General features: G+C 41.9%; 1 protein-coding gene and 1 pseudogene across 4 annotated transcripts; both read right to left on the bottom strand.

Annotated features, from left to right (window-relative positions):
• Positions 1-628: 628 nt before the first annotated feature.
• ELAC1 (elaC ribonuclease Z 1) lies at positions 629-18,715 on the bottom strand. Of its 4 annotated transcripts, none has more exons than XM_037165071.2 (4): positions 13,556-13,644; positions 13,228-13,351; positions 8,245-8,712; positions 629-6,744 (listed from the first exon to the last, which is right to left on the bottom strand). In XM_037165071.2, exons 2-4 carry the CDS (start codon positions 13,241-13,243, stop codon positions 6,278-6,280), a joined length of 951 nt encoding a protein of 316 aa, XP_037020966.2. In that variant the 5' UTR covers positions 13,244-13,351; positions 13,556-13,644; the 3' UTR covers positions 629-6,277. The 4 variants fall into 4 exon arrangements, with proteins under 4 accessions (XP_037020966.2, XP_053520262.1, XP_053520261.1 ...); XM_053664286.1 differs by lacking the exon at positions 13,228-13,351 and adding an exon at positions 18,630-18,715 and having other exon boundaries at positions 630-6,744; positions 13,556-13,737; XM_037165070.2 differs by lacking the exon at positions 13,228-13,351 and adding an exon at positions 18,630-18,715 and having other exon boundaries at positions 631-6,744; positions 13,556-13,720.
• Positions 5,541-5,640, bottom strand: LOC119063682 (uncharacterized; annotated as a pseudogene).
• Positions 18,716-26,027: the final 7,312 nt, after the last annotated feature.

Below are 26,027 nucleotides of genomic sequence, written 5' to 3'. Positions count from 1 at the left end.
AACTTATATTTTGATCCCAATACCAGTATTTTAATTACCCCCTTCTTTGGCCTCCCAAATGTTTGTCATTCTGGGGCATCGTGCCATGGAACTAGCAAGACACTTTGACTGTGCTCACTCTCAGGAAGGTCGGCTTTTAGGAAATATTTCATATGAAAGTATCTAGAAAAACCTTTGCTCGTCCCCACGGGTACAAATGTCCTAGTTTGAAGACCACTGCAGTAGATTATACTGCCTTCCAGTAAAGGCATATGGGGGAGGAAATCGATCGGGTCCCAGCATCCTCTAGCCAGGTGAAGATGCTCCATCACGAGGCCCTTGTTGAGCCAGTGAGGACCGGTGTGCTGGCTGCTTACCCAGGCATGGGTATTTCTACAAGGCCAACTCCAGTCCGGGAGGTCTGACAGAGATAATGGTCTCCCTTGGGCAAGCCTATGACCTCCAAAGGGCACAACCACGTCAGAGAAACACCGAGACAGAAAACCCTGGTTTCCAATTGGTGACACTGAATTAAATGTTGCTTAGCACTCTACCTGAGGCTGAACACTTTCTGCAAGTTACAGGGCGGTTTATTAGCTGGGAAACTTGATCCCTTCCTTGCCTTTCCCCTTTCACTTTTTTGTGGGTGAATTTAATCTTTGTACCTGCCAAGTCTGCTGGGCGTATAATTAGCATGCTGACACCTGAGCGACCTTGTTTCTCTGCTAGCTTTATTTAGGTGTGGAAATATTTTTTTCCTTCTTACTCTGGATAAATTTAAGAACCCTCCTCAGCTTCCTTGTTATCCTGGACACAAAGCTTTTTAATCCTTCGAATGTCCATCAGGACACAGAAATATCTGGGTCCACAGGTCATCTGGAGGTACTCTGTCCTCTCAGATGTATACGAAGCTGGCTCACACCCTCTCCTGCATCCCCATTCTATGCGTTACTTATAAAGATCAGTGCCCTCCTTTCACTTTTCTAAGATCCCTAGGAGGCTTAAGTCTTGTGGTTCCTTCTGACTCTTGTTCCTGTGAATTGTCTTAGTTCTAAATAGTCTCCCCCTCCCTCCTGCTGCCCCTTTTCCCTGATTCCAACCCAGTTATGGAATCAGCGCTTGTTTGGTGATGTTCAGGGTTGGGAAGGGATCCCCAAATGCTACACGTCCAGCTGACTTCAAAGAAAGTTTGGGGGAAATAGAAGGATTTACTTCAAAAACAATGCAGCCATGGTAAAATTAGTATCGGATTCTCCCACCATTCCCCTGCCCTGTATGGGGACTCCGGACTCCCACACCAGGCTTGGCCTCCCTCTGGCTCCAACATCCTATGCGTAGCCAAAGCCAGCATCCTAGTCTCTCAGGGAGAGAAACTCCTTTTCTAGCCCTTTCCCTGATTCTGGATAACTGTCCTCGCATCTTAGGACACCGCGCTAAAGCTTTACACTTAGAATTTTTTTAAGGATTTGTCTCATTAAGGTCACAGGTAACCAATTTCTTTCTCCCCAATTTTAGTTCAGAGGCTGGGGTTTTTTTGTTTGTTTTTAATATTAATTGGGAAAAAAATGTCTAGGAGAACGAGGTGTTGCATCTTAATAAAATAAAAGATGTCAAGGAAAATTGAACCAGTCCCCACTATTTATTGAGTGTCTAATATGTTCCAGGCACTGAGCTAGGAGCCAGGGCACCAAGGAAAACAAATCAGACACAGTTCTGTTCTTGTGAAGCTTACAGTTCTAGTGGGAAAGAGACACATAAATCAAAAGGTCACACAAGCAAAATGAAAATATAAAATGACACGTGCCAGGAAGGGGGGGTGCGGGTGCTGGGAGAGGAATATGCAACCGAGAGGTGAAGACTCTGAGGGCTCCCAGGAGGACGTGACTGCAGAGCTGTGGTCCTAAGGCCCAGTGGGGGTCAACCTGGGGGGAGGAAGAGTATTCCAGGTCCAGGGAGCAGAGGGAGCAGCGCATGCCAACGCTGCACACCGACAGAAACCTCTGGCAGACTAAGAGGAGGCCCGCGGGGCTGGGGCTGTGCAAATGAGCGGCACTGCGGGCAAAGATGAGTCTGGGAAGGCTGAGCATTAAAAAGCTTCAAGAGGAGGTGGGGGTGGGTGCTAGGCTCGGATTTACATTCTGAAAAAACTGGAGACCAGCCATCAATATGATTATTCAGAGTAGTAGTGTCTTACTGATGTGTGTTTTATGGTAATTTTTAAACTACTTGAATACAAACACGCATAAAACTATCAAACATAGTAAAACTATCAAACTATCACACCGTGCTAGTACTACTGGACTTAAAAAAATAGTATTCCTCTATTCCTCCCTCTACCCCTTGTACCTTTCACTAAGGATTCCTTCCTGCACTCTTAACTATTCATCTGGTGTTTACACCTGCCTGACCTTTGACATAATGTGCTTCAAGTGCTATTTATTTTCCAGTTCTAAATATTGTTCACTTCCTACTGTGGAAGAAAAGAATTTCTTGATTTTATCCCATGTCCCACCCCATTCCCCTTAACTCATTTCTTATCCTGCAAACAGCAAACAATCAAAGCATTGCCAGCATTTCCTTTTCATTCTTCCCATATAAGAAAAAATACACCGACTCATACCTGAAAAACCCATCAATCAGGAAGGCCAGAACCAGTACATTTCACTATAAATGTACACCTTGATGAAGACAAAACTACCTCCGCTGCACATCTGCCATGAATGTATTTGTAGCAGTATGGATTTTTACCCCTTTGGGTAAAAACTACTAAATTTTTAAGCTGGCATAAGAATATTCAAGAAAATCTTAGTTGAATTGTGTGTGCTAGTTGAGAGATGTAATGAGGTTACTTGTCCTAGGAGGCAAAAATAATGTTTGTAAGACAGCGTCTTGGGAGAGACATGTAAGGTCATTCGTTGAGGATACTCTGTGTCACCCATTGATGGAGTGACGAGACAGGCCTCTCACGCTGCTGAGCGTGAGCCAGAAACCAGGAGAGCTTCTCTTTCTGCTTCCGCGTCCTTGTCCACCTACATACCCCTTGGAGTAACACTGACTCACGCTTCAGTTTGAGGACCACCGGATCAGAAGGAGTAGCTCTCTGGGTAGTGGAATTGTGAGTAATTGTCTTCCTCTTTTGAATCTTTAAAAAATAATTCTCTACCAAGCATATGCTACTTTTATGATTAAAAGTTCATTAAAAGTATCTTAATGAGGCGTATGTATTAGAAAACAGAACTGATTTGGGGTCTCTTTAGGTAAGTCTCAACACCTTTTGAGAACTGGAAAGCGCATATTTTTCTTAAGCTAAAATAAGGGGGTACTTGTGGACAATTAAAGTCAGTTTAGGACAAAGAAAATACTAAGTGTAGCTATGAAATTCATTACCTCAATAACTTGTGCAGGTAAAAAACAGAAATATAATCATTTTGAGAAGTGTTAAGGAACAGCATTTCTCAGTGTTCCAAGATGTTCTTTAGCAAAAGAGGATTCAGTGATTGAACAAACTTCAGCATAATACATAGTCTAATCCTCTCTTAGAGTTACACAACCATAAACAGACTATAGGCTCTGGGAAGTCCAATATAAGCTTCATTCTTAATCCTAGCTCCTCAAATTCTTAAGAGTGTATCCTACCACTAAGAACAGATTGTAGGCCAGCAGAGAGTCCAAGAAAAAAATCTCAACTGTGAATGTCCTCCACTCAATCCAACATATCCGTTCATTCTTAAGTTCCCTGGTCTCTGAGGTCATGGCCCACATACATTAACGGAGCTTGACTCCAAGAGCACAGCTCAAGGCACAGCAAAGCCAGGCACCAGGCTACACAAACAGAACTTTTACAGGAACTACATGTTTACATTTACAGTTTTTTACTTACCTGCCTCTACCGCTTAGACTGTGAGCCTTAGCCTGGAAATAGCTTACATTCATTTCCCTCCTCCCATAGAGTAAAGCCTGGCACTCGGCTGCTACTCAGTAAATGGGACAGCACCAAACCTGGTAATTAAAATGTTTTGGACAATTACAGTAACAAATGGATGACGCACGGGTCCTAAGCTTTAAGTCCTAAAGTTTGCCCAGTCGTGCTATGAGTGGGGATTTCTAAGAATGCAGAGGAGACTAAGAGTCTTCACCCTCGAGAGCCCCACGCTGCGGAGGGACTAGTGTTAGCCGTCATTCCCTGCCGTGCAGATTCGGCCGCACCAAAGTGTCTAATAAATGCTTGTTTGAATGGAGTTCAGACACCAAGCTACACTTTCAGTCTGGTCAAACTCGGGTCCTTGGGCAGGCCGACAGCCCTGAGGAGGGCAGAATCGGGCCATTGTGAAGACTGCTTCAGACGACTGAGGTCTTCTGCCTAGACCCGTTCTGATTGTCAGTACTCTAGGGACTGCGGGATCATCCAGGAGTCCAATTTTTTTTACTAGAAAAGCCCCAGAACTCAAAGGAATTTAACAGTATATGCCAGGCAATGTTTCTAAATGTGCGCTAAAGACGCTCTAAGTTCCTGCGGTGGGAGCGCAGTGCCCAGCGATGGAAGACCGAGAAGGGGGCTCAGCAGAGTCTACGGGCCTGGGCGAGCCAGACTTCTCGGTGCCACGCAACCACGCAGTCTTAGTCTTCACAATGAGCCCGTGAGGTAGCATTATTTTTCCCGTCTTATTTATTTTTCTTTGCCCCGTTTTAGCGATGAGCAAGCAGAAACTCGGTGAGAATGAGGCAATCTGCTCCAGACCACACAGGTGGTTCTGTACACAACAGGACCCTGAAATGAGGTCTTTGGGCACAACAGACTGGTTTATGACTGTTTTACATATATATCACTGAGCACCAGGATACTCCCACAGAACACCTGGCATAAAAGGTTTCCCACACTGGTCTGAGGAGCAGACACTATTGAATGAATCTGTACTTGAGACTCTTTCCATGTTACCCGCTTTGAGAACTATTGGGGGGCAAATGAGTCCCCAATACCCCAGGGGAGAAGGGAGGAAGTAGGCAGCTTAGAAGGAAAAGCTACTCTAGAAAGAACATTTATTAAAACTGTGCTCAAAGAATTATTAATAGGAGCATGTAAATTAAACTCTGTTGAATAAATAGCCTTTCTTTACCTCCAGATTCGTAAGCTCCAGCTCATGGCTTATTTCTCTCAAATAATATTCGATATCAATCAAAGATAACCTTTGTATTCTTTAAAAGGTTGTCACATTGCCAACCCATGTGACACTCCAGTTCTAACACATTCACTTCACTCGTTCTCTAGGGTTTGTTGTAGAATTCGATTTACCTAGTAGTTCGACTCATTATGTCAGAGACTTTGATAAAGTATATTCACACCGGGGGTATAGGTTTTAACTTGCTATGTATCTCAACAGGCCTGCCGTTTGTACTCTGGGGAGAGACAATTCTTCATCGCGGTAGAAGGCTGACCCAAACCCTACAGGGTCTAGCATCCATGGCTCCTAGTGACCGAGTAAATACCAGCAATGCTCTCCCCCTACCTCCCAGTCATTTTGGCAAGAAACATCCCCACAATTTTTTTTCCTTTTTCTTTTTATAAAAATATGGACTGCTTCATTATTTTACACGTCACTCTTAGGCAGGGGCCATTCTAATCTCTGTATCACTCCAATTTTCATAAATGTGCTGCTGAAGCAAGCTATCGTCATAATTTCAGAACACCAGCTATGGGGATGGAATCACCCTCAGCTGAGAACCACAGGTTTGAAGCGAACCAGAAAGTTCAATAACACATTAATTAAAGGATAAATGTATAGCTGGACCCCACAGTCAGTATTCAGGCAAAGAATGCAAGATTTAACATGCTGGCTTCAATCGTGCATGTCCAATGTCTCATTACACTTCTCTCTATTCTGTTAATAACACGAACAGATTCAACACAAACTGCCAAAATACCATTTTTAGCCAAGAGGGCCGAGCCCGGAGCACTCTGCCAATAACAGCAATAAAGCTGGACAGAAGCTAAGCCCAGGATGGTACGGGGCACATCTGAGGCAGCAGCCACGAAACACAAAGTATAAGCACACCTGAATAGTCTACCACTTTGTCAAATTTGGACTTTAAAAAGGATGCTAACTTTTTTCTTTTTTAAATGATTTATTATCAAAAAGCTTGCTCCTTTTCAATCCTGAGTCAGTTCAGCAATGAAGCTCCATCATCCTTTTTAGGATTATTGGGACCCAAACAATTTTAGACTAAAACAACAACAACAACCTTGATGGCTAGTCCAGTAACATATTTGAAGACATGTCGGTGTGCATTTGGGAACACGAGTTCATTTTTTGATTGGAATGCCAATCACCATAAAATCTTCTGCTAGAGTCACTTCTTGGAGATCTAACACTGATTCAGCTTGCTTTTTCAGTTCTATAATCCCATCTGTCTCTCCTTCTCTGGCCAAGGCAACTGGTTTGTACCTCTGACTGAAGTGGGTCAGAACGAGCCTCTTTGCCTGGCACAGCTTTGCAAACGCTGCTGCCATCCTCGGCGTGCTGTGGCCGTGCTCCTTGGCCTTGTCCATCTGGGCGTCGTCCAGGGTGGCCTCGTGGATCAACAGGTCGGCCTCAAAGCACAGCTTCACTCCTCCGTCGCCCACCACCCCAGAGCAGTCACCCAGAATGCAGATTTTCCTTCCAACAATCGGCTTTTTTAAGACGTCTTGGGGAGAAATTGTAACTCCGTTCTCCAGAACCACAGAAATTCCATTCTTCAGCTTCCCGTAGGCAGGGCCTGGAGGAACACCTAGTGATGGAGGCAGACAGCACCACGTCATGGGACGGAACTTGTGACTGTCAACAGAGTCTGTTTCAACCGCACAGCAAACAGCAAGTGGAAAGGCATCTAATTCGTTTCATAATTTTTATACATATTTTACTATTTGTGGAAAACCGGAGTATTTATACATTGTTAAAACTCCACGCTGGCAATTCTGCAGCACCGAAAACACTCCCCAAGCATGTGGGCCGGGTGGGTTTTAAGCGCCTCAGTCTCACAACACTGTCCCAGTCCAGACAGCGGCCTTGCTGCTCCACTGGGCGTGAGCAGGACAGTTGTTGAGAGTACCGTATTTAATGAGCTCATCTTTGGGCAAAATGTAAGAATCCACTTAAATAATGACAAGGGACCTACAAACTGAGTAACTTAATACAAATTGTTAGAGAGGACCGTTTGGCTCACAAGGTCAGGGAGAGTTTCAGGCAGTCATCCGTAACCAATCTGCATGCACAGGGGCAGGTCCACATTTACCAAACTGGGCTTAAGTCTCGTATTAATCTAGAAGAGTACCTGATTATCACTCTGGACAATACCTACAAACAAATAGAAAGTGCTTACTGATTCCAACATAGATCATATTTAAAGTTTCTCAATATAAGAATATTCCCACAGGTTTTCATTTATTTTTTAAAGATTACATTTATTTACTTTAAGAGAGGGGGGAAGGGAGAAAGACAGGGAAATATCGATGTAATACCTTTGGCCTCCGTTACTTTTCCTCATTATTTTGCCTTTTGTTTTGGTTGGGAAAGGAGTAAGAGGTTGAGTAAATCAAGAAACAACCGTACAAAAGACACCACCTCGCTTTTTATAGGCCTTGTGCTGGCCATGCTGAGGAAGGTGGTGACCCCGGAGGCACAACAGAGCTGGACGCTGCTTCCAGAGAGATGCTGAGCCCCCAGCCATGAAGGTCTAGCACAGGGGAGGCATGAAGCAGGGAAGGGGGGTGGAGGGGAAGCCCCCCTTTGTGTACTTGCTTCCTGTGGTGAACCCAGGCACATAATGGTTGAGGCAGAGAATTCTGAACACCAAATTAACTTAAGGTAGAGAAGGAAAACCCTGAAAGTAATTGGTTGCAGTTGCAAGATTAAGATATGGCAAAAATTCTCAGGCTAAAGATGTTACTAAAAACGTATGTCAGGAGGAAGACATGGAAAAATAAAAGCCTAGACCTAAGGCAACAAGCACTACCCTGTCCAACAAGAGTGTACGCTGACGATAGGACAGACTAAGAATGTGCACCAGGGGAGCTGCAGGGAGGAGGCTTCAAACATATGCTCGGGTTTTGCTTTAATAGCATCTTTCGCTCCCAGGAACTTCCCTCAATAAGCAAACTTTGGGCAAAAGAAGTAAGTGGAGAAACTGTCAGTTTTAGGCCTGGGAGACAGGATAGGAAGGTTACTATGACCCTTGTAAGAGCTTCAGTTAACCACAGCTTGATTGATGAGAAGAGAAAACAACACTTACCGAGGTCTTTCAGTTTCTGTGCATTGAGTTTACCTGGGCGCTTCTTCTCCACGACCGAAAACCCAAAGGAGGGAACTCGGTGAAAGAGGCGAAATGCTTTTACAACAAACTGCTCATCATCGACCAGGAGGTATGAGTTTTCTTCCGAGTCTAACAAGATAGTTCTTCCTTGCCCCTCCTTGGGAGAGGTGTCTGCGCCACTCATGGGTGCAAAGTCTTTCAGTTCTTCTGTTGGACACTGATCCGCCGTAGGCACCAGCTCGTGGACCACGTAAGGGAAGACCAGCTCCGTGTGGGACAGTTCCATGGTCCGCCAGATGAAGTCCCGCAGCCCCACGGGGCCGTAGATTTCGATGGGCTGTCTGGTGACTGTGGAGCCACTCTGCAGGCTGATTGTGCAGAGCAGGCCAGGGAGGCCAAAGAAGTGGTCTCCATGAAGGTGTGTGATGAAGATCTTAGTAATTCTCCCTTGCAGTGGAGGAGGAAAATGAAATTGGGAATTTTTCAGAAAACAAAGATCTGTACAAAGCTACTGGAAACATACATAACAACTTAACATAGAAAGCAGTAAAATGAATTTAGAGTTTTACTTTACCACCATAAACTTGGTTTTTTAATATTTTTCTATATGATTCCAGAAGCAAGAAAGACAGGCTTTATTTTACTCAATGGTTTTAATAAGACAACTTTTTTCATAAAACATCTTCAAATTACATAGTGTTAAAATTTTCAGAGTATTTTTCTATGTATCCTCTTAGAAAAAAAAGTTGCAATAAGGAAGTGCACCAAAATAATTATTGAAGTAACTAGATAGGCCTTGAGTGTGAAAAGCCTCTGACACTCATACTGCCCCCTACTGCTCCCTCTGAGAATACCAAATATGTATTTCCAACGAAACGAGTTCCCCTGGCTCCAAAGCACTGGACCAGAGCCTGAACCCAAGACTGCCATTTAAGGAATCTCTACACTGGACAGAGATTAACAAACCAACTGAGACCCTGCATGTCTGAGTGAGGTTCACCAGGGAGGAGAAAAAGGAAGATAATGAGGGCGGGAGGGACAAGTGAAGAGGGAGGGGCAAGTGAAGAGGGAGGTCAGAGACCACACGAGTGAAGAACTGAAAGGGGAGGAGACGGGCAACAGACACCAAAGTGCATGCAGATCAGAGGGCGGCTCCCTGCGGTGCTGTGTGAAGGCACATGGGCCCACCCCCCTCACTGTGAACGCAGCAGCTCCTCAGCGCACATGGGGTTAGGCTGGAACCTGACTCACCTGGTGGGGAACTGAATTCACTGCTGGTATGTGGCAGGAGCCACATTGGCATCTTTTTGAGATGCACCACAAGGCATTTTAAAAGCAATGATCACAATGACACACATTTAGTTTAAGAGAGGCTTCTGGTCCAAGCTCATGGCACACTTAGTTCAAACATCTGTTACCATTAAAGAACAGGACAGTTTATTGACACCATAGAAGGAAAGGAAGAGTTCACTGTAATGTGATTTGCCCTGTGATATCAGGGCAAAAGTGTTCTCCAAGTGAGTCTTCCAGTTACTACACCAAGCCTAGGTCCATGGCAGAGAACTGGGCAGAGGCTGATTTTGGATCTTGAAAACCCCCAGGAGGCATTCTAGAAGTTTCTACCATATGTTCCTTTTTATTTTCTCTTTTCAGTGCTTGTTTTTGCTGTCTTTTTTTTTTTAACTTTTAGAACCCTCACGTTTTCTCTTCCTGCTGCCCAGGCTGCCCAAGCGCTGACGAGTGTGACCTGAGGCCTCTGCAGACAGAAGAATGACGATGGTTGTCGAGTCCTGATCTCATGCTGACCTTTCAAAAGGCCAGATGCTCTGGGCCCCTCCCTCCCTCCTGAAAAAGAGAGCCAGACTGAACACCAGGACAATCTGTGACCACCCCAAAGTAAGGGAGACAAAGTAAGTAAGTAAAAAATTGCTTCCCACAGTAGTCACAGTTCCAGGAAAGACAAACATTTCATTTCTCAAGAAACTTGATTTCAGAGGGAGAAGGAATGGCAGGCACAATTATCAAAGGTCAGAGGAAGCTATCAAATGAAGAAAGGAAAATGTGTGTGTCCCTTTCACGTGGGAACGGCAAAGCACAGGGGAACGTATCAGCGCTGACGGAGTGGAACACCAAGCATCCTCTAATGACGATGGAGTCACATGTACCGCCCGAGGAGGCATCTGCGACATAGTCCTTGTGTATGTCGTTGAGGTGAAAAAAGCAGATCACACAAGGTACAGCGTTTCCATTTATACAAAAGTATACACACACCTACACACAAACACACCTACTGTTATCACATCTACATGTACAGAAATTTTACCTATGAGACACGGATTTAGGCTTTTCTTATTTACACTTTCCTGCTTTGGTTGAATTTTTACAATGAGCGTGTATATTCTTTATAATTATTTTTAAGGGAAAAAAGGCTATGCTCTGTCTTTAAAATTATGACAGAAATAGACATGGAAAACCTATACTTATTTATCAGACACATACTAGGACCCTGAAAGAAGTATGTTTGGATAAATACTAAGTACCTCCTTATGAAACTCATAACATATTATTACCCTAAGGGGTAGTACAAGCTGAAAAGCATTTCAGTGAATCAAATAGTAATAGGTCCATATTGGATTATTGAGAGAAACCAATAACCCACTGGTATCCAAGTCCTTCTATAATTCCCTCTCCTTGAGTGTGGGTGGGGCTTGCGATTGGCTTCCAAACAGTAAAAGGTGACACAGAGATGCAATGTGATTACATGATGTCTGAAGAATCCGCCTTGCTGGCAGACTTCCTCCTGAGTTTCTTTTCCTCCCTGCTGGTACCATTCCAAGCTCCCAAGAAACAGAAAACCACATGACCAGGAAGCCGCCAGGAGCTGAGGGCAGCCTCCGGCCTATAATTCTAAGGGTTCTGCTAACGATCTGCATGAGCTCTGGAGCAGGTTCTCCCCCACTTGAGCCTCTGGTGAGACCCCAGCCCCAGCCAAGGATGAGATTACAGTTTAGTGATACTCTGAAGCAGAAAAACCAGGTAAACCAGGCCTGAACTCCCCAACCCACAGAAACGATCAGGTAATAACTGCAAACAGGACACTAAATTTATCATCTGTTTTGCAGCGTTAAGAACTGACACAATATTAATAAAAAGGAAAGACTTATCCCCATACCCAAACCTCTAGCACCCAAATGTATCAGTTTCTTGTTTCTACTTTAATCACCCTGACACCTCAAAGCCTACTCTCTAAACAGGTGAGTATCACAGCCTCATCTGCTCTGTGTCTACCCCGAAGTGCTCATGAAAGGCACACCTGTGTGACCCAAGGAACATAAAGCATAGTACCTGCCCTCACCTCAGAGTTTCAGCACCAGAGGAATATGATTAGGGTTGAACTGTGTATCAAGGCCACGTGTCCCGAGCGATATTCAGTCCTTCTTTCCTCCAACTGCTCTTTTCATGACTCCCTGGTCTGGGACAGAAGCATCTGTAACTTGCAACAATTCTTCGCTTCTTTACACCCTAGACCACCTCCTGCTGGTTCTGCAAGTGTCTCTTAGATGAAGACTCTCTTCTTCATACCTGTCCCTACTTGCTGCCCCAATACCCCCATCTTCTCTCTCCTTTCAGATGAGTGCAGCTGCCTTGAAACTAGTCTCCCTGATGCTAGTCTCTTTCTGCCAATACATCTGCCACAGGAAAACTTCAACCTAAAACCCAAATCGGACCGTGTCATCCTTGCTTAAAAATTCTTAATGGTTCCTTATTGCCAATAGAGTAATAAAGTCCAAACACCTTAACACACCACAGAAGACTTCACAGTCCGCCCTCACTTACTTTCAGCATTCTTCTCTCTCTTCACTCCTAGCCGAGTACTCAATACTCTGGATGGCTTAATATCCCCCCAAACATGTCTAGAAACTCCCTCACTGGTTGCTCAGTCTGATCTCTGTTCCTTTAATGTCCAGCCCTACTTCTCTCCCTAGAGAAACTTTTACCCATCTCTTAGATCCTAGCTCAACTGTTACCATCTCTGGAATGCTTTCTCTGAACACATAGATTTAGATAGTGTCCCTCTCTTTCACACTCCAAACTACTTAGAAAACACCTCCATTATTCTACTTATCATAGCACATTATGACTGTTTGCATGTCTGTTTCCACCACACACCCAGAGATCCTAAGATGCTAGAACTAGCTTTCTTCAGTCATCAAATGCCACGCAGTGTGCTGAGTCAGAGAAACGATAGCTTCAATAACCACCACTTGTCAAGACCCAGTAAGAGAGAGAGGCATAACACTGGGTGCTGAATGTGTTATTCATGCATTTACTGAACAGATATTTTCCAGGCATCTACTGAGCACACAACTGATTGCTGAGTTTAGTGTAGGGAGACAGTGCACATAAAAACCACTATTTAAATAACACCATTTGAGATACTGATGATGCTAAAAAGGTAGTAAAATAGGACGAAGCTGTAGAACATCTGGTGTGAGGGGGGACTGCTTAACCCGGGTTCAGGAAAAGTTTCTGAGGAAACAGCATTTGAGCTGAGAGGTAACTGATGAGAAGGACACAGCCACACAGAGAAGGGATTATTATATGAAATGCCCATGACATGCCTGTAAGTTGAGTTTTTACCCCCATTTTCAAGATGAGGAAAGTAAAGTTCAAGTGTGCTGATCTGCTGAGGTCACAGGCCGAGACACAGTTGGGACTGGAACCCAGGTCTGCCTGCCTCTGGCCTAAGGCCTTCCATCACTGTGCCCCTCAGTCTCCCTGCCACTCCGCCTATGCCCACTCCACTTGCTTTGGCTGAAATGCCCTCCTCCCCAGCCCAGGGCACCCCTTCTCTTCCTTCAGCAAGTCATCTGAGATGCCTACCCTGATGACCACCTGGAAAAGAGAACCCCCTCCTCTGAACACTATCCACTGCCCTTTGCATTCTCCCATGACACTCACCTCTCCGGGGGGACATGAGTGTGTACAGACACCGTTCCTTGGCTTGGACAGTGTCCTTCCGCTGTGCCTGATGTACCTCACTCTGTCTTCTTCTCTCAGCCTCTATCAATCTTTGCTCTTAAAACTTACAGGACGAAGGCAAAGCAAATAAATGAACGAATAAGGGTCAGTGGGTGTTCCAGAGGCCTGAGGGCCTTCCGAGTCTTGCCAGGATTCTAGTACTGAAGTGAGATGCAGCTACCAGAGCAGCTACAGAAGAAACCCAAGGAAAACCAAGGAATTGAAGAACAAGAGATGGTCTTAAGGAGAGAGCTGAATGGACACTAACCTGCTTTAAGTTGGCTTTTCATGAGCTGTGTCTGGGTTCCCTCTCCACAGTCAAAGAGCCAGCACTCGCCCTCACACCGAAGAACCAGAGCAGAGGCACCGCGGGTCGGGGACGGGTATGCTGCGCCTGTCCCCAGAAACGTCACATCCATAGACATCTTCTACCCTGCAATGGAAAATCACCTAGGGATTATTTCACATTACTGCTCAAAATCACCAAAAACAGGTTGCTGAGAGATTTACTGTTATTTAGGGCAGTGAAACTATTCTGCATGTGCAGTAGAGATAGATACATCATTATACACTGGTCCAAACCCACAGAATGTACAACACAAAGAGTGAATGAATCCTACTGTATATTTGAGTTAATAATATATCAATATTGACTCATCAACCCTAACAAAGATACCACACTGTGGAAAGATGTTAACAATGGGGCAAAGGGGTGAGGGAGTACACAGGAACTCTGGACTTTCCAAGCATTACTGTTTTTTTTAAGTCCTTCTAACAAACACTAAACAGCAATAACCACTCCAGGTGGGGTTCTGAGATCCGTACGGCAATGCTCCGCAGCCTGCAGTAATGCCAAGTGAACGCTTCACTCCCCCAAATGGCAGGCTCTGTCACTGGTTAGGACTCGGGTTTCTGCTGTTATAAGTGATCAGCCATAACCCAGGGAGTGTGTAGATTTCTGCCAACTCCTGGTACCTCTCTTTCCCTTCTCTGTTTCAGGGAACATCTGCTATGTCCAATATATTTCCACAGTGAGAAAGTGCAGCAAATAGAATACATGAGAACCAACGCAAACTTACACACTAACAATTACAGATTATCCACACTAGGGCTGGGTGAAAAACAAAAATAAGTCATTTTAATAAAAAATACTAAGATAAGAAAAATGTTCATATCATAATCAATATAGATACACTTAATGCATGCAAATTCTATGACATTTCCAGTGAGAGTTATCTTGGAACAAAAAAGCAACCAAAAGATGGAAGAAAAAAAAAACTGTCTGATTCTGGCTGCTGTGGCCCAGTGGACTGAGTGCCAGCCTGCGAACCAAAGAGTCGCCAGTTTGATTCCCAGTCTAGGGCACATGCTGGGTTGCAGGCCAGGTCCCCAGTGGGGGGCTTGTGAGACACAACCATACATTGATGTTTCTCTCCCTTGCTTTCTCTCTCCCTTCCCCTCTGTCTCAAAATAAATAAATAAAATCTTTAAAAAAAAGGAATCTTATAAACAAATAAGTGAGAATGGGCAAGAAAATGATATAAAGTAGTAAGTAGTAACTTACCTTTCTAGATATTACACTTATTACACTAATTGGGTATAATTAAGACAATAATATTGGTACAAAAAAATAAAGGTGAAAGACAAGGGATAGTCTAGAAATAAATCTGGGTATTTATGGGAATCAATATATAACAAAATGTAAAAAGGGTAACATTTAATGAACAGCAGTGACATAATTGGCTATTTTTTTAGAAAAAAAGTAAAGCAATGTTCTCACTTTGCATTGTATATAAAAATACATTCCACATTGTTTATAAATTTAATGTAAAAGGTCCAATAAAATATGTTTAAAATGTTAAGAGATTAAAATACATTAAAATCTGTTTGAAAAATAATTTGGCGTTTGGGAATTATTACCTTATTAGCAAGACAGGAACCCCATAAATTTTAAAAAATAGACTACATTTTCACTACATACAAATAGACTACATTTTCACTACATACAAATTTTCATATATCAAGACTCAAAGTCAAAGGACCAAAAACACACCTGGAGAAAACTGTTTACACTGTATGAGAAAGAGTTAATAGCCCTAAAAACAAATTCATGCAAATGAATTCATAATACCAAAAAAACAAAACCCCTGATATAACAGAAAAATGGGAATATACAAGAAATTCAGTGAAGAATCCAAATGTCCAATGAGCATGAGAAGTGCTCAGCCTGTAGGCAGTTAGAGTAAATGCAAATTGAAGAAACAAACACAATTTTCCACACATCGGCTGGCAAATATTAACGAAAACCAGTGCTAACCAGAACAAGAGAAAATGGATACTCATATGTTACTAATGATGGAGGTATGAATTGCTATTAAATTTTGGGAGAGTAATCTGGCAATATATATTACCAATAATAACGATGCTGCTAATAACAACACACTTTAATCCAGCAGTCCCATTTTTAGGAACTTACCCTACAGAAATAAAGGATCTATTATGCACAACAATGTTTACTGTGGTAGTTTTAAGGTGGCTAAAATTTGGAAGCAATCTGAAAAAAAACAATAGGAAAACAAATGAATATTTTACTATACATTCATACCATGAACTACTTATTCTGTGGCTAAGTCAGGTCTGTAACTCTTGTCCTGGAGGGAAGACAGTGAGAAAAGTTGCAGATGGCTATGGCACGATCTCATCTTGATAAGTGTCCAAAGCCCCTGAATTTATATGAGACAGAGAAAGTCTGGTGTGTAAGAGACACAGCATATTGTCAACACTGGCTATCTCACAGGTAATTAAAATGGTGGGAAGGGGGCTATTTTTTCTTTTAAACTTTGAAATGTTTTGTGGTTGCAAAAAACAGCATTTATTTAATTATATATTTCTTTAACATTGGCAACTTTTTAAAATGTGGCATAAGGTTGAACATGCTTTTCTAACTATTACTACAATTCACTGAATCTTCCTTTCCACTGGGGATGCAGTCGGCTCCCCGCCCCTCGCCCCTTACACACACCTTGAATGCACACAGGGTACATCTCCCCACTGCACGCACAAGCCTTTAGGTTACTGCTAGTGTCCTTACATGTGTTACTCCACATTTTCACTCAATATCAAACCTTCCTTTGATAATTAAGTAGTTTAATCTGCAGAAGTTTCTTATGGGATTGCAGTTTGCAAGATAAATGAGAATAAACAAAAAGAAAATTAAAAATATTAAAAACTAATAAATGCAGAAGGAATTATAGGATATAGTTACTTTGCAATCCCTAACAAATAATGGATCTAGGCTAGTGGTATGTAACCCTGGAGCATATTAGAATCAGCTTTTAAAACATATCAATGATTGGGCTCCATCCCAGAACAATTAAACAGGAAATTCTGCTAGTGAGACATGTGTTTTAGTATACTAAAAAAAAAAATCTTCCTCTGGGATTCTAATATGCAGTCAGATTGGAGAACCACTTAGTGAAAGGATAATGGAAAACTGAACTACAATGGATAGATCAGGCTGACTCAAACTCACTAATCAACTGGTCAATCTTAAAAAAAAAAAAACCCTTTATATTATGAAAAATGTCAGACACATACAAAAGTAGAGATTAGTACACTGTATTGCCACATACCCATCACTGAGCTTCAGTAATTATCAACACCCAAGGCCAACCTTATTTCGTCTGTCTCCCACCCATCATCCAAGAACACTGGATAAGAGGTACCGGGTACTTCCATCAGGAAGCACGCGCTGTCTGGCTGTCTCTTTCTGATGTAAACAGCCACTAACGATCGTTGCCAGGATCCATTATTTCATTAGACATTGCCAAAAGGTGGTATTTTCTCATTCCTCCTGCAGTAATTAGCTGGCATCCTTCTGTAATTCCCAGGTCAATTATTTAGTTACCCTGTGGTGCAATTTGTACAGAAGAGGTCCATTGACCAACCTTAACACTTCGAGACAGACAAGACCTTATCTAATTCCTGATGCGAGACAATATGAAGGGCATAGAAACCCTTTTAGGTTTTCTTGCCAAAAAGTTCAACCTGAATCTTTTAAAGCTGTTAAAGGACTCAGCAGGAGGAAAAAAGCCAAATCCAGTATGTAGAAAACTTTCCAGGACAAATGACTTGATTTGGTCAACAAGCACCGGACAGGATGGGGGAAGGAGGGGAGAGTTGGGGATTGGAATAAAGTGGGAGGGGATCAAGAGATGTTTGGATCCTGATTTGAAGAAACTGGTAATAGGAAGAAAAAAAGAGATTTGGGAAAATGATAAAGTGTAAATGCGGACTGGTTAGAAAATAACATGAAATGCTTATTAGACTGCTACTCAATTTCTGTTTAAAACATGAGTTGTGTTTTAAAAACATAGCTATTTAACGGATGAAATGGTACATTTAGATTTGCTTCAAGTAATCCAGTGGGGGAGGGGTGGGGCGGGTAACAGATAAAACAAGATTGATCATGATTTAGGAATGCAGGACACTACCTTATTTTCCTCTGTGTTTGAAAGCTTCCATAATAAAAAGTTACAAATGAAATAATAACAAACTCCTCCATTAGTGCCTAGGGGTAATCAAAACCCCTCCACTAGGTCAGGAAGTAATCAGAAATTTATTTATTTAATCAATGGTGCATGTTTTGCGACATGTACCATTCTAGGCACTAGTTATTAAAAGTAACCAAACCAGATTTGGTCTTTATCGTCTTGAACAGAAAAACAGTTCTAGCTTTCTCAAGACTACGATCCACCTAGGATCGTACACCTTTCGTCGAGAACACAGCTCACGACAACACTGTGCCCCTCTGGGTCAGTGGTTCTCAGTCCTGGCTGCATATCACAACCACCTGGTGATTCTGGGGCCTGAGCATGTGCAAGGCTTCCCAAATGAGTCTACGGACTGCCGGGTTGAGCATAGGTGCCTACCCTGCGACCCCCAGGGTGCAGGTTGGGTGGACACTGCCATTCTCCATTTCAGAGAAGAAAAGAACCGTGGCCTGGAGACACTGCGTGGCCAAGGCAGTCAGGGCCAGGGGCCGGGTCTCCGGTCACTAATGAGCCCAGGCTCTCTTCCAAGTCAGTGTCAGAGTTCCTAAAAGATCGGTGGGCGGCAGGAGCGCGGAGAAGAGGAGGCTCCCGCCTGCGGGGGTGGCTGGCGGCGCCTCTTCGCTCCCAGGGGCTCGCCGGGCCTGGGCGCTCCGCGCGGGGCCCGGGCCGCGAGTCGGAAGGCAGCGCGCGCGCCTGCCCGCGCGGCCCAGCCCACACGGCGGCCGCGTGGGAGGCCGCGGCGGCGCAGACCCTGGCCCGACCCCCTCCGCCGCGCCCTGCCCCACTCACCCACTCCCCGGGGCCCGCGGCGAGAGCCGAGGGAAGCACAGCCCACAGCGAGGCCCAGCGGTCCGCGGGGCAGCGACGGGCGCGGGCGGAAGTGCGCCGCTGGCCGCGTCCGCGCGCGGCCGCTCTAGGACGCGCCGGAGGTCCACGCTCGGTGGCGCCCACCCGTCCTGTGCGGGGAGTGTGTATTTGATGCTGAAAATATCTTAAAATTATGTCGCAGGCCCTGGTTTGGGGAGCACACCTTGCAGTTGGGATAAACTGTATCAGAAAATAATCAGCTAACAATATGAGGGAACAAATGAGAAGGCAAAAGGAGGGATAAGAATATGCAAAAAAAGAATCACTAGCCATGAGATAAGAGAGGTAGGACCTGAGCTGGGTCTTGTAGGATGGTTGAGACTTAATGTTGTAGTTAAGGAAAAATAAGGTGATTTGGTCACAATGAGTCTGATTTAGCATAGTAATAAACACCAAATGTCACAAAGAACTTGAACTTTATCCTGATACTTCTTAGTTACGAAGTGTCCTAAAGGACATAGATCATCGCACAGCTAGATCTCGATAACAAACAACTCAGCTTGGAGTTCCCCACAGCAATACCCTCCGTAGAGCTGCCCCTTCCAGAGGTTCATCACTTGTTCCTGCCCATCCACCAAAGCTTAGAGCTTATATATATCTTTAGAGAATAGTGGATAGAACGTTTGTTCAATTTTACAATTTTTCATTATGGTAGTTTTGTATGGTGAAAAACGTACACAAAAGTTGAGAAAATGTTCACTGAACCTTTACATATAACATCACTCACCTTCAACACTTAGTAACACGTGGTCCATCTTCTTTCACCTAGAACCCAAGCCCTTCCAAAAGCAACGAAACCCTGGATTGTTTCAAAGCAAATGCCACATACAATATAATTTTATTTATAAATAATTCTGTACGTATTTATGGATTCTTTCTTTTTAAAATTTTCATCACTACATAATGATGGTAGGCAGTAAATATAAAAGAACTTAAAAATACAACCATAGCATCATTATCATAAAAAGACAGTATCATCAAATACAGTCACTGTTCAACTTTTTCTGATCAACTCATAACTTTAAAAATGTTTTTATTTTTTGGTTTTAGAGAGGAAAGGAGACAGAGAGAGAAACATCGGTTTGTTGTCCACTTCTTTACACACCCGCTGGTTGTCTCTTGTATGTGCCCTGACTGGGGTATCAGCACAACACAGTGCTCTAACCAACTGAGCTACCCAGCCAGGGCTCATCCACTCATCACTGTAAAGCCTATTTGGTCAAGGCAGACAGTTAAAATGTAAAATTTTAAAAATTAAAAAGATCTTAAAAATTTAATGACAATACTATTGTCTCACCTGAAAGTTAACAGTTCCTTAATATTATCTAATTTGTTATTCCATCCTTATTTACTAACATCATCTAATAACTTCCCAATGTTCAAATTTCCCTAATTATTCCCCAAATATCTCATATGTAGTGGGTTTGTTTAAATCAGGATTCAGAGGAGGTTTACAAATTGCATTTGGTAGAAGTCTCTTTTTAAGTTTAATGGGTTTTTTTCTTCTTTCTTGCCATTTATTTGTGAAAGAAATGGGATCATTTGTCCTGGAAAATTTCCCATATTCTGGACTTGGCTGATTGCACCCCCATGATACCATTTAGTATGTTCCTCTATTCTCTGTATTTCTTATCACGTGGAATTTAGATCTAGCGGCCCGTTGTGATTCAGGGTCTTTTTTTTCTTCATAGGTGATGCTGAGTACATTTTGATTATTCTGTTTCTGATTTAGTATTCTAATATTATGATCTTGGAATGTGTCTGTGCTGGGGGCGTGGGGGAGAGAAGAGGTGAGAAATAATTCCTTTACTGCTATGATTAAAGTCAGTAAGGAAAGGAATAGAGTAGAAAGCTGAACAAAAGGAAATAAAAATTGAGGAGTAAACCTAGTGCTCCACTTATGAATTTAAGTCTAACAGTATATTCCCAAGGGATCAAGTATTCTGGTGTGTGTGTGTGTGTGTGTGTGTGTGTGTTTTAAGGTTTAATAATAACAAGTTTTCCCCTGGCTGGTGTGGCTCCATGGACTGAGTGCCAGCATGCAAAGGGAAAGGTCGCTGGTTCAACTCCCAGTCAGGGCACATGCCGGCTTGCTGGCCAGGCCCCCAGTTAGGGGAGTGCAAGAAGCAACTGATGTATCTCTCACACAGCGATGTTCCTCTTCTTCTCATTCTCCCACCCTTCCCCTCTCTGTAAAAATAAATAAATAACATCTTAAAAAATAATAGTAATACCAAGTTTTAAAAGTGCCCTATATACAACAGCCTTTAAAAACAAGTCATGGGTGGTGAACATATAATATACAGGTGATGTATTATGGAATTGTACACCTGAAACCTACATAATTGTATTACCCAACATCACCCCAATAAACTCAATAAAAAAGAAAAAATAAATCAGTCATGTTTTAAAAAGTTAAAAAATAAAAACAAACTCATAATGCATCTTTATGTATAGAAAAATTTTCTAAGAAAATACACACATCTCATTACAATATATTACAAAAGAGAAAGATATAACATTGTTTTGAAGTTTAGACTGATTTCTGGAACCACCCATAATACATGTATCTTATATAATATATTCTATACAAGGCACTCCCTCTAAACTAGCATTCCCATGAGCAGTTACTGCAAGAGTATTTCCTGTCTTTATCTTAAATACAAAAGTGAGAAAGGCTAGGCAGTGACTTTGGAACGTGTGGTTTCTTGATGACAATAATTAATGTTTGGGATGTTATCAAAGGGAACACAATATCCATCGAAAAAATATAGTTTTAATTTCAGTTCATTTGAAAGGTCATTGGGCAAAATATAATTTATTAAATTATTAGGTAGAAATTTTACTTTGTCAAATATTTAGCTAAACTAGGTCTCAGAAATTCTTTATTCTACACATACACATTATTACTAACTGTTCTCACCTTTTAATAGAAGAAATCATATACATACATATGATACAATAAATAGCATTTAAAATATAGCTTACAGTTCAAATTCACATTGATGGGGGCAGAGTCTTAAAACCGTTTTGCCCAGAAATGATAACAGTTCATGGTTCTGGGAAGATGACAGAATCAAAAGATATTAGTGAGCTGGCTACTGAGAATCTGTTGTAATTTACTGTATTAAAAAACAAATCCTTTATGTTTATACCCCATACTTAAAGCGCTGAAGCCTAGTGAATCAAACCAGTTTATATTTTAATTATAGGTGGAAGCAAAGTAAAAAAACAAATGATCCGGTAAAATGCATTAAAAAGGACCTAAGACTAATCTGACAAGAATAGGTGAAGATTTGCATCTGAAATAATGATTCCTGAAGATGAAGTACCTGAGATCCAGGTAACATCACTTGTCTCAGAGGCCCTTCTTTTCTGGAGGGGCTGAGGCTCACAGCTCTGCCACTCACCAGCTGGGAGCCTGGGCGAGGGGTTTAGCCTTGGCCTGGAGCCCTTGCTCTAACACCGCGCTGGAGGAGGGGGTGACAGAGGTGATTGTGAAGGTCGACTGTAATGATGTATGTAGGGTACTTAGAACAATGCCTGGCACAAAGTAGGTGCTATCCATAAAATTTATTTGTCATTATTTTCTAACTGTGCATAGCTAATGTGGTGATATTTCAATGATCATATAGGAATCAATGACTTGCTAACACATACACTTAAAATTAGGAAAAGAAAAACCACTTTTCTAGGAAACACTGAAAACTGGGAAATAATTTCCCTCTAGCGTTAAAACTTTAAAAAGTACGCTGACTGTAGGGATAACTTCCCAAACAGCAAAGTGGCAAATAAGTTTTTATTTTGAAAAAAAGATTAAATAGTCATATGAAAAGTTTATTGGCAAACACCTGTTTGTACAGATATTGTACAAAGCCTCCAAAAGTCATTTACCTTAATTTGTATTATTTTATACAACTGAACTGTGAACATTTCTGTATCATACCCCGATTTTTCTCTCTCAGAGGCACAATTTTCCTTGTCCAAGAAAGAAAAACAATTATTGTTTTAAACTGTGATCACTAGTTTATCTCAGTAACTCCTGGCAAGGATTAAGGGAATTAGGCAATAAAAGTTATGATTTAATTAGGCCCAGTTGAATTGACTTTTTCTTGGTTTACACAGAAACATCTTATTCTGACTTCGGAAGACGGGGAAGTTTTCTGCAGTAGAATGATCTTGAATAGTTTAAATACTATGGATGTTACTTCATGTAGCTTGTCTGTAGAGGATTTTTCATTTTAAAATGTCGATGCCCATCAAAGTGCAAATCTCAAATTGGTCGAGAGCCAAAGCAGATAACGAAACTATTCCATTTCCTGTGAAGTCACCTTGTGCCTGCAGCTGTGTGATCTTGTCTGAGAAGGAAATTCGTCATCCATTCTGTTTCATTCTTTGGGTCAGTCCTTTTAAACGGAGTCCCAGGAGAGACCTTTGAGATTTACATGAATGTTCTCAAGTATTACGCATGCTCTACGGAGCTGATTGCACTTTGGTGAACTCAACAGAGCACGGGAGCTGTTCAGCTGCAGGAAGAAATGATCTCTGAGGGACACTGAATGGGTTTGGGAAATAGGCTGCAGGAGCATTCAGATGAAGTCCTTTTTCCAAGGCAAGGCTTTCCCTAATCCCCTACCATCCCCTTTGGGCTTTCTTAGGTATCTGAGAGCAGTAAATAATGCTCCACACCCCTTAACCATTACTATGCTTTGGTGTTAATTCATTAGCTACTCCTTTGCAAAGAAGAACGTGGACTTGTATTTTTCTCCAGAGGCTGACAATTTAAAGAAAAGACTAAGGATAGGGTTAAGTCATCTCGAGAGTCAACCAAGAACAGAGAAGAAGCAAATATCCATTTGATAGCTAATCTTTTATAAATGAAAACTGGTTGCTAGTTTTTACTTGATAAGTACATTTAAAATCAGTAATTTAGAATTGAACAGTATTGTAGTTATGTGTTTTCGGAAAAATCTGCTTTGAAGTTCTGTATTAATTTTTGTTTTTGTAAACATCTGTTAAACACTGTACATATCAAAAATGGATGGAACCAATTCTTTGTAAGAACATAGCTTTGGTTATCTTTCTTCATATACAATACATACTCCATAAGCGCTGAACTTAAATTGCACACCACTCCGTACTCGGAAGCAATGCCATTTCGTGTGTTCTCTGTACCAGCCGTGTGGGCATCACCTGGGAGCTCGTCAAAAATGCAGAATCTCGGGCTCCACCCAGACCCTCTGCATCAGCAGGAGCAATGGCTTAGCTCTCTAGGTGATTGGGATACCTGCTTTAAAGCAGTGTTGGGAGTCGGGGACTTGTGTGCTGAGAAGACACCTGCCAGGGCTCTGCCGTGGGTGGTCCACGGGGCCTGGAAGAGGCGGCAGAGGCCTCTGCATTTTAAAGAAGGTTCGTGGTGATGGTGAGGCAAACTTCTGGTTAAAAACCCATTCTTCAGAAAGGCTTTAGCCAAAATCTTTAACATTTTTCCCCTTGTCGTCAATAAACCTTACCCTCATTATTAATCCAACTCATTTCACACTACAGGTGTTTGTACCAGGTTAGAAAAACAGGTAGTCTCACTTTTTCCTAAGAAATGATTTCTGACAATTTGCGAAATTTCTTCTTTATTCAAAAGAATTGACTCTTCACTCCTGCTTTTCAAAACAAATTGCCTTCTTGCTGCGTAAACATTTCCATAGAAATCCAAATGTGTCTGTTTCTTTTCCAATCTGGTGCCATTATTGCCCTCCCCCCATGCTAATTCCTGCCTGTATTCTTAGCGTTAATATTATTTTCCTTTAATTTACATCCAATAATTGTTACTTCTTAAAATACTGGTTGGTAAATAAGACAGAATGAGAATAAGTAGCTTTAAATATATATGCATATACTCTTTCTCTTATTCAAATAAGCTATATGGTATTTGACCTTGTTTTCTCCTTGAAATATAAATTTATGATTTCCATGAGGACTGTACCAGACATGTTAATAAGCAAACATCTTGTAAAATTATGAAGTAAAATTCAGCATATGTCCCTATAAATAAATTCAGCATATGTCCCCATAAATTCAGGTTTGTAATTATTATACTTATAATGTTAAACTAAAATCAAGATTTCAGAGAATATTTTGGGGAGTGATTGTGCTTTGACAGGGGCAACATGAAACACGTAAACCTTTCATATTTAATTAAAAGAAACAAATTGAGGCCTACTTGCTTATTTTATGAAACAGATTTATGTAACAGACTTCTGACTTTACTCATCTGTTAAATGAATTAACCCGTAGCATTTTCCCATACTCTGAATGGCAATGCCATTTTGAGCATTTCTTAAAAAAGATTTTATGTATTTACTTTTAGAGAGAGGAGAAGGGAGGGAGAAAGAGAAGGAGAGAAACATCGATGTCCAAGAGATACATCAATCATTTGCCTCTCATAGGCCCCTACTGGGAACCTGGCCCACAACCCAGGTATGTGCCCTGACTGGGAATCGAACTAGCGATCTTTCGGTTCATAGGCTGGCACTGAATCTACTGAGCCAAATCACCCAGGGCCACTCTGAGCATTCTTAAAAGGCTGAATTATACTCAAAATCACTGTGACTTATTTTCTACCTATAGGTAGAAGAAAAGATTAATCTAAAAACATCCCACTTTTTTCCCTACAGAATATTGTAACATGTCAAGGACTGTGGAAAGAAATGCCAGATAATGTGCGTGCTGATACGTAGCTGTGAATAATTTTTTGTAGTTAGCATTTAAAAATGTTATTCCCTCAAAGCAACTAAGTTAGGCATATATAGAGATAGTACTACTTCTCAAAATGATTTTGGTTTTCCTTTAGAACTCTCCATATGTAAGCCACATAAAAAAACTGGTCTCACTAGCCCATTATCACTCATTTTACCAGGATGAAAAATGACATGAAAATGGACTGATAAAAAAAGATCTGAATACATGTTATTCATCCCCTATTTAGCTCTAAATTAGTTTTGGTGGTTTCAAAAAATTAAATCTGTGTTTAATGGAGAAAGCTGTGTCGCTAATGATATTCGAAGGAATGTCCTGTAGGATCATCCCCAGATTATTTCAAGTATTAGAGCATCACCATTGGAATCAGGGTACCACCTCTCCACTTCACTATGACTCAGATGTGAAACATCGCTAACGTCTTACATATCAGTCATACGTTACGCATTAGGCATCCCACAACCCCTCCTCAGAAGCACCTAGAAAATAAGAAGATAAAAATATGTGTTTCTCCTAATAAACAAAGCTAAATTTCTACCTGGGCAATAAAAAGCATAACTGAAGCAA

This window comes from Artibeus jamaicensis, unplaced genomic scaffold (assembly GCF_021234435.1).
Source record: "Artibeus jamaicensis isolate MK-2021 breed Jamaican fruit bat unplaced genomic scaffold, CSHL_Jam_final contig_354, whole genome shotgun sequence".
Classification (NCBI taxonomy): Eukaryota; Metazoa; Chordata; class Mammalia; order Chiroptera; family Phyllostomidae; genus Artibeus; species Artibeus jamaicensis.
This window is presented reverse-complemented; position numbering and strand designations above follow the sequence as displayed.